Source organism: Crocuta crocuta, unplaced genomic scaffold, assembly GCF_008692635.1.
Source record: "Crocuta crocuta isolate KB4526 unplaced genomic scaffold, BGI_CrCroc_1.0 scaffold165, whole genome shotgun sequence".
Lineage (NCBI taxonomy): Eukaryota > Metazoa > Chordata > Mammalia > Carnivora > Hyaenidae > Crocuta > Crocuta crocuta.
In genome coordinates, this window is record NW_027530502.1 from 1,428,115 (window position 1) to 1,437,521 (window position 9,407).

Below are 9,407 nucleotides of genomic sequence, written 5' to 3' on the forward strand. Positions count from 1 at the left end.
TTCCTGGGTAGCTTTGCTAGCTTTGGGTGGGAATGAGATGTGTGATGCCTTGTTCTACTAATGTACTATACAGTAAATGTATTTCCTCATCCTTCGGCTTTTCTTAACGTTTTATTTCCTCTTATATTTATTCTAAGAATATAGATATAATACTTCTAACACAGAACATGTTAATTGACTGTTTATGTTATTGGCAAGACTTCTGGTCAACAGTAATTAAGTTCTGGGTAGTGAAAAGTTATATATGGATTTTTGATGGCATGAGAGGTCAGTGTTGTTCAAAGGTCATCTCTGTACTCCAAAAGCTGGTCTATTCTATATCCAAAGCCATGTCGCTGCTGTATTCCATTGGTACCTAAATATATACTTTTGTGATTATAGTAGTTAATTACATTTCCCTTTTGGGATTTAAAATCCTGGGATCAACTATTTTGTCTTTTCTATATAGGCTTTGTTATAGGGCTTTGTGAAGGGCACATAGGGAAGCATATACTAAACACTTACTAAATAATAACACCAGTTAGTGAGGATTGCTGTGGTCCAGGTTCTGTAGTAAGTACTTTATAAGCATTATTAAAATTATCTTTCTCACTAATTCTATGATTATTATCCCCACTAACGGATGAGGCACATAACTTAAAAAATTAAATACCTTTTCAACAGTTACACAACTAGGAAATGGTCGAGTTTAGACTCAGAATCAAAACCCTCATTCGTAAACAGTATGTTACATATATTGTCTCCACGTAAAATTTTTTTTTTAAGTTAAAACTGTATGAGCAAATAAAACATCACAAAAGCATTTGAAATTTTCATAGTTCCTGACTTTTTAAAAAATTCATGCTAAGCTTTCTACTATGAGATGGGTAGGTAGAATTATAAGTCAAAGAGACTTTTATCCTTAAGTCTTGCTTTTTCTTACTGGCTCCAGTAAAATAGTTAGAAATTTATAGTATTGTCTCAAATGAAACAGTATGTGATACCTGTAAGAAAATTATTTGTAAAGTTTCAAGATGCAGTTAGAAAACGTGCTTGTCAATGATCTGTGAGTCTTGTTATGGGTTGCTGATGGATGGGATGCTGATGGGTGGGATGAGTTGTTGGTGCATCTTGTTCTGACCTCCCTCAAGAGCCTTTCCTCATGTTGTGGCTGCTCTTTAGTTGGTAGCAGTATTCATTCTGTACTTCTAGGCTCCACTGGGCCGTTACAGAGGGCAGCAGATCTCTCTAATGTTGGGGTGATACTTAATACACCTAATTACTCCCTCTGAAACTGGCCCAAGTGTGCTCAGTTCATATCTTAAGCTTCCCATCTTTGTCTCCAAGGCTGGTAGTGCCACATTCAACTTATTAATAGTAACTGTTTAATGTTAAGTGATAGCAGTAGCATGGAGGAAAAATAAAACTATCTGATGTAATTGTCAAAGGACGTGGAGAAAAGAAGGCTTGAGATTTGTCCTCCACAGTAAATGATGGAAAAATTCACTAGCTGCAGTTTTTTTCTCTTAATATAGTTGTCAAACCCATAATACTCCTGTAACTCAGCCCATCTTGCCAGCATTCCCTAAACATTGAGAATTATTTCCGCCACATCTGAGCACTTGTGTAGACATAAACACCAAATCGTTAATGCTTTTTGACACTCAACATAGTGGCCTATGTCCATGCTCAGTTTGCCTTGAGAAAGTCCACCATCTTCATTTGCATTTTGCACAGTGCTCTTAAGCACTGCACACATACACTTGCTTTCATTTCCAATATGGATAGCATTACCTAAGGAGCTCTAATTAGGTGGTGGCAATTTTAAATTTTTCTTTCACAGCAGATAAAATATAGCAGTTATTTATTATGCTGTAGGATAGCCATATCTTATTAGGCGAGGCATATTTGAATTTTGCAGCTTATTCTGTATTAAAAATGAAGGGCAGAGAAATTGAAAATGAAATATTGGGTCAAGTTTTAAGTTGACATAAAGTATTCAGCATCTTACATATTTTCATTTTAGCATTCTCCTTTTGATGCAATGGTTATGGTAAACATCAGCCATTATGTTGATGAGAAAATTTTAGAGAATGAAGGAAGATGGAAGGTATGTTAGAAAAAATATTTCATCCTTTTTTCCTAATAGTTTTTTATTGAACATTTTTAAGTCTTCCCTATTTTCAGGGTTCAGAAAAAGTACGAAATATATCACTTCCAGAGGAGCTCGTTTTCACTGTGGATGATAAAATACTAAACAACATTAATCAGGCTGAAGCCCAATATCTCAAGCAGGTAGATTTTTTTTAACTTTTTTCTTAGAAACTAATGCTTTGTCTTTTAACTATCATATGTAAGAATTTGGCTACCATCCAAGCATGACAACATAAAGCATTTTAAATTAATAGCTTTGATACCTTTATTTTTTTATATTGAATGATTAATGCAAATGATGATTTGGTTATCTTTGGGGTATTCTTATGTGATTTTTCACTTTTCCCGTATAATTTTTTTTGTTAGGCATCTGATCTGCAGATTGTGGCATATGCCTTTACATCTTTTGGTAAAAAACTAACCAAGAAGAAGAGGCTTCACCCTGATACATTTGTTCAGCTTGCACTTCAGCTGGCCTATTACAGACTTCATGGACGGTGAGGACCATTCATTTTCCATTTTCAGAATCTTGAAGTCCAAGGGTATATCTGTACCTTGGAATAAGCTATTCCATCCTAACTCCCCAGTGTTTTTCCTGACTTTTCAAGTAGCACTGTGTCCTAACTAGGACTTCCATTATCAGTATATGAGGAGTTTTGATCTGTGACTCTTTCACAGTCTTGTTTTTTCATAACCTTAATACTTATCAGATGTCTGCTTTCTTCTACAAGGGGTTTTCTGTTCCTTGGAATTTAAATCATGTGGTTTTCTTGTAGCCTCAGTTTCCTGATGGGTTCATGATTTAATAGATTATCCAGTCTTTACTAATTTTTAGGATTGGAGAAATGGTATGTTGTGACTTAGTACATCGTAAGCAGAAGTAGAAGCTCTTTGATTGTGCTTTTTACAAATCCAGTCTGAAGGGCACTGGGGTGGCTCAGTCAGTTAAGTGCCTGACTATTTTGGTTTTGGGCTCTAGTCATGATCTCACTGTTAGTGAGTTTTAAAGCCCTCCATCGGGGTATGCGCTGACACTGTGGAGCCTGCTTGGGATTCTGTCTCTTTTCTCTGTCCCTTCCCCACTCCTGTTCTCTTCTCTCTCAAAATAAATAAAACTTAAAAAACAAATCGAGGGACACCTGGGTGGTTCAGTCGCCTGAGTGTCTGGCTCTTGATTTCGGCTCAGGTCATGATCTCTTGGCTTTTGAGTCTGAGCCCTGCGTCAGGCGCTGTGCTGACAGCTCAGAGCCTGGAGCCTGCTTCGGATTCTGTGTCTCCCTCTCTCTCTGCCCCTCCCCCACTCACACGCTCATGCTCATGTGCCCGCACTCACTCTCGCTCTCTCTCAAAACTAAGCATTAAAAAAAAAAAAATCCAGTNCTTCTACAAGGGGTTTTCTGTTCCTTGGAATTTAAATCATGTGGTTTTCTTGTAGCCTCAGTTTCCTGATGGGTTCATGATTTAATAGATTATCCAGTCTTTACTAATTTTTAGGATTGGAGAAATGGTATGTTGTGACTTAGTACATCGTAAGCAGAAGTAGAAGCTCTTTGATTGTGCTTTTTACAAATCCAGTCTGAAGGGCACTGGGGTGGCTCAGTCAGTTAAGTGCCTGACTATTTTGGTTTTGGGCTCTAGTCATGATCTCACTGTTAGTGAGTTAAAGCCCTCCATCGGGATATGCGCTGACACTGTGGAGCCTGCTTGGGATTCTGTCTCTTTTCTCTGTCCCTTCCCCACTCCTGTTCTCTTCTCTCTCAAAATAAATAAAACTTAAAAAACAAATCGAGGGACACCTGGGTGGTTCAGTCGCCTGAGTGTCTGGCTCTTGATTTCGGCTCAGGTCATGATCTCTTGGCTTTTGAGTCTGAGCCCTGCGTCAGGCGCTGTGCTGACAGCTCAGAGCCTGGAGCCTGCTTCGGATTCTGTGTCTCCCTCTCTCTCTGCCCCTCCCCCACTCACATGCTCATGCTCATGTGCCCGCACTCACTCTCGCTCTCTCTCAAAACTAAGCATTAAAAAAAAAAAAATCCAGTCTGAGAATATGTGTCCTCTTATTTTTTTTCTTTTTTCTTTTTGAACAAGCATGCTGCATGCAATCATGGGAAAGGGCAGAGGGAGAGACACAGAGAATCTTAAGGAGACTCCACACCCAGCTCAGAGCCCAATGTGGATGGAGCTCCATCTCATGAGTAGGAGGTCATGACCTGAGCCAAAATCAAGAGTGGGACATTCAGCCAACTGAGCCACCCAGGGGCTCCAAAAGTACGTGTCTTTAAAATGGGATATGTAGGTCATTTATATTTAATATAATTGTCAGTAAGGTTAGGTTTAAGTCTACCATATTGCTGTTTCTTTTTATCATATCTGATTTTTGTTCTTTTTCATCTTCTTTTGAACTCATTTTTTTTTTTCAATTGTTCCATTTTATCTCCATTGTCAGATGTACTGTTTTGTTTTGCTTTTAATAGTTGCACTGGGGTTTGTAAAGTTCATCTTTAACTTATCAGAGTCTACCTTTAAATAACATTTTCCATTTGAAGTATGATGTAAGAACCTTAAAAAAGAACACTTCTGTTTTGATTCTCCCATCTTTTGTGCTGCTGTTGTCATACATTATATTTCTTCATGTTATAAGCCTCACGATACACTGTTACTATTTGCCTTAAGCAGTTGCTGTATCTTTTTTTAATGTGGTGAAATATATATAAAATAAAATTTGCCATTGTAGCCCCATTTTTAAGTGTATGATATAGTAGCATTACTTACATTTATAATGTTATGCAACCATCACAACTGTCTGTTGGCAGAATTTTTTCATTGCCACAAACAGAAATTCTGTACCCATTGAGCAATAATTTATCATTCCTCCTGTTGCCTCAGCCCCTGGTAATCTTTAATCTACTTTTGTTCTCTATGAACTTGCCTGTTTTTATACATATTTTCTGTAAGTGGAATCATAGAATATTTGTCTTTTTGTATCTGATTTATTTAACATAGGATAATGTTTCCAAGGTTCATCCATATTGTACAATCAGAACTTTATTCTTTTTTATGGCTAAATAGTATTTCATTATGTGGGTATACCACATTTTGTTCCATTCATCTGTTGATGGACACTTGGGTTGTTCCCGTGTTTTAGCTCTTGTGCATAATGCTGTTGTACACATTCACGTACAAGTATCTGTTTTGAGTCCCTGTTTTAATTTCTTTTGAGTCTGTACCTAGGAATGGAATTGCTGGGTTGTGTGATAAATCTCTTTTACTTTTTGAGCACCTGCCAGACTATATTCTACCATGGCTGTACCATTTTACATTCCCACTGGCAATATACAAGGGTTCCAATTGCTCCACATCCTTGCCAACACTTATTTTTTTTCATTTAAAAAATTATTTTTATTTTGTGACGTAGTATCTCATGGTGGTTTTTATTTGTATTTCCCTATTGGACTAATGAGGTTGTGTAGCTTTTTGTATGTTAATTAGCCATTTGTATGTCATCTTTGGCAAACTGTAACAGTCCTTTGTACATTTTTCAACTGGGTTGTCATTTTGTTGTTGAATCGTAAGAGTTCTTTATTCTGGATATGAAATCCTTATCAGATCCGTGATTTGGAAATATTTCCTCCCATTCTCTGGGTTTCCTTTGATGCACAAAGTTTTAAATTTTGAAGCCCAGTTTATCTTTTTTTTTTTCATTTCATTTGTTGCCTGTGCTCTTGATGTCAGATTCAAGAAATCGTTGCCAAATCCAATATCATGAATTTTCCACTTACATTATCTTCTACGAGTTTTATAGTTTGAGTTCTTGATATCTTTGATTCATTTTGAGTTAATTTTTATGCATAGTGTGTGGTAAAGTTCCAATGTCATTCTTTTGCAAGTGGATACCCAGTTTTCCCAGCATTATGTGTTGAAGAGACTGTTAATTGAATGGTCTTGATGTTCTTGTTTAAAATAAATTGATTATAGATGTAAGGGTTTAATTTTGGGCTTTCAGTTCTACTCCATTGGTCTGTATGTCTCTTCTTATATCAATATTATACTATTTTGATTATGGTAGGTTTGTAATAAGTTTTGAAATCTGAACGTGAGTCCTTCACCTTTGTTCTTCTTTGCAAGATTGTAATGGCTGTTCTTGGCTCTTCTTGAAAGTCCATATTAATGGACTTCATTTTTCCATATGTGCAGAAATGTTGGAGTTTTAAATCTGTAGACTGCTTTGGGTAGTATTGTCACCTTAATAATAATAAGTCAGTCCATGAACACAGGGTTCCTTTCTAGTTATTTACGTTTTTAAAAATTTCTCCAAGCAGTGGTTTGTAGTTTCTAGGGTACAGTGTTTTTGCCTTTTTGGTTAAGTTTAATCTTGAGTATTTTATTATTTTTGATGCTATTGTAAATGGAATTGTCTTAATTTTCTTTTCAAATCATTAATTGCTAGTGTATGGAAATGAAGCTAATTTTTGTGTTTTAGTTTTGTATCTTTAAACTTGGCCAGGGGTGCCTGGGTGGCTCAGTCTGTTGAGCATTCTACTTTGGCTCCCGTCATGATCTCATGGTTAGTGAGTTTGAGCTCTATGTCAGGCTCTGTGCTGACAGCTCAGAGGGTGGAGACTACTTTGGATTCTGTGACTCCCCCTCTCTCTGCCCCTTCCCTGTTCACGCTCACTTGCATGCGTTTCTCTCTCTCTCTCACAAAAATAAACAAACATTAAAAAATAAATAAACTTTCCTCTGTTTTTGTGGGCTCTTTGGGGTTTTCTAAATAAGAGATCATGTTATCTGTGCATAGAGATAGTTTTGCTTTTTTCTTTCCAATTTGGGTACCTTTCATTTCTTTTGTCCTGGCTAGAACACCCAGTACCATGCTGAATCATTCTTATCTTTTTGCTCCTTTGAGATGAAAAGTTTTTAGTCTTTCATTATTGAGTACGATGTTAGCTGTAAGTTTTTCATAAATGCCCTTGATCATACTGAGCAAGTTTCTTTCTATGCCTAGTATATTGAGCGTTTTTATGGAGAGTGCTAGATTTTGTCAAACACTTTTCTGTCTCAATTACTGTAGGACTTATACTTCATTCTAATAATAAGGTGTATTATATTGATTTTTATTTGTTGAACCACGCCTACATTCCTAGGATATATTCCATTTAAGCATGGTGTATTGTCCTTCTCATATGCTGCTAAATTTGGTTTGCTAGTAATTTGAGGATTTTTGCATCTATATTCATAAAGGGATAATGTTCTATAGTATGTTCTTGTAGTGGTCTTTTTTTTAGGTTTTTATTTAAATTCCAGTTAGTTAACACAGTGTAATACTAGTTTCTGGTGTATAATTTAGTGATTCAAAGCTTCTGTACAATACCAATGCTTATCACTTAGCTTATCACAATAAGTGCACTCCTTAATCTCCATCTACTCACCAATCTCCCCTCTGGTAGGTTCTCTATAGTTAAGTTTTTTTTTTTCCTTGATTTGCCTCTCTTTTTTTCCTCCTTTTGCTTGGTGGTTTTGTTTCTTAAATTCCGCATATGAGTAAGATCATATGATTTTTGTCTTTCTCTAATTGGCTTATTACACTTAATACATTCAAGCTCCATCCACATCATTGTAAATGGCACAATTTCATTTTTTTGATGACTGAGTAATATTCCATTGTATATATATACCATATCTCCTTTATCCATTCATCTGTCAGTGAATGTTTGGGCTCTTTCCATAATTTGGCTTTTGTAGATAATGCTGCTATACACATTGGCGTGCATATATCCCTTTGAGTTAGACTTCTTGTATTCTGTGGGTAAATACCTAGTAGTACTCTGCTGAGGTTGTAGTTAGAGTGTCATTCAGCTCTTTCCTCATCTGAAGGTATGCCTCAGAAGGGATCTGCTTCCAGGCTTACTCATGTGATTATTAGCAGGTATTCCTTCCTTCCAGGCTGTTTTCCAGAGGCCTCCCTCAGTTTCTCACCACCTGGGCCTCACTGTAGGGCACCTTCCAGCATGGCAACTGGTGTTCGTCATATTGAGGAAGTGAGAGTATTGACATCTCTTTGTAACCTTATTTCAGAAATGACATCTTACCACTTTTGTCCTCTTCTTTTTAGTAGGAGCAAATCATGAGGTCCATCTCACACTCAAATTGAGGAGCTACACCAGAGCATAAGTAACAGGAGGCAGGAATCACTGGGGGTATATCTTATAGGCCACCTACCACAGACACGCCAATGTACATAATCTCGGAGCAGCCAAACCTTGGAAACAGACCATATTATACCAAGCCCTGTTGATTAGAGTATTTTTTTGCTCTTTGATACTGAAAGTAGTCTCTTTGTTATTGAAAGTCTCAACTAAGGTCTGTCTTGTAGAACTTAGTCTCTAACCAAAGCCAGCTTTATTAGGTAAGCTTTCTTTGTGATGATATTTGAGCATCTTCTTTCTTATGACACGTTCTGTTATTTTCATTTTGCCTTGTAGCCCTGGCAGCTGCTATGAAACTGCTATGACCAGATACTTTTATCATGGCCGCACAGAGACTGTGCGATCATGTACAATAGAAGCAGTCAGGTGGTGCCAGTCCATGCAGGATCCGTCTACTAGTGTGAGTATTTGAAAAGAAAAAAATTCATAGTATTTATTTAAAGGACCCTTAGCCCTTGAATGACTAACTCCTTGGCTTCAGTTCTCCTGAGTAAGTAAAATACTTTAAGATATTTTTTCTGAGGTTTTTGAAGCATTCATTCATTTGCCAATGACGTATATACTTGGAAGAATATGAAACAGGAAAGACCTAAGAAGAAGCCCATTTGTGTCACTTTCTAGGCAAAATTACTTCCCTTCCTTCCTTCCTCTTTCAAGATTTTATTTAAATTCAAATGAGTTCATGTATAGTGTAGTATTGGTTTCAGGAGTAGAATTTAGTGATTCATCACTTACATACAGTGCTCATCACAACATGCCCTCCATAATGCCCATCCTCCATTTTGCACATCTCACCCCCCATCTGCTCTCCTACAACCTTCAGTTCTCTATAGTTAAGAGTCTGTTACAGTTTGCCTCCATTTCTGATTTTATCTTATTTTTCCTTCTTTTCCCCTGTTTTGCTCTGTTTTATTTCTTAAATTCCATATATATGAGTGAAATCATATGGTATGTCTTTCTCTTATTTTTTTTTTAGCGTAATACATTCTAGTTTCATCCATGTTGTTACAAATGGAGAGTTTGTTCTTTTTGAAGGCTGAATATTCCTGTGTGTGTGTGTGTGTGTGTGTG

At 36.8% G+C, this 9,407-nt stretch overlaps 1 protein-coding gene across 1 annotated transcript in view; it reads left to right on the forward strand.

Annotated features, from left to right (window-relative positions):
• Positions 1 to 9,407, forward strand: part of LOC144233772 (peroxisomal carnitine O-octanoyltransferase) — a 64,466-nt gene that overhangs the window by 31,457 nt on the left and 23,602 nt on the right. Inside the window, exons 10-13 of the mRNA XM_077766807.1 lie at positions 2,006 to 2,089; positions 2,167 to 2,274; positions 2,500 to 2,630; positions 8,613 to 8,736. Of these exons, the coding sequence (XP_077622933.1) occupies positions 2,006 to 2,089; positions 2,167 to 2,274; positions 2,500 to 2,630; positions 8,613 to 8,736 (447 nt within the window). The remainder of the gene's footprint in view (positions 1 to 2,005; positions 2,090 to 2,166; positions 2,275 to 2,499; positions 2,631 to 8,612; positions 8,737 to 9,407) is intronic.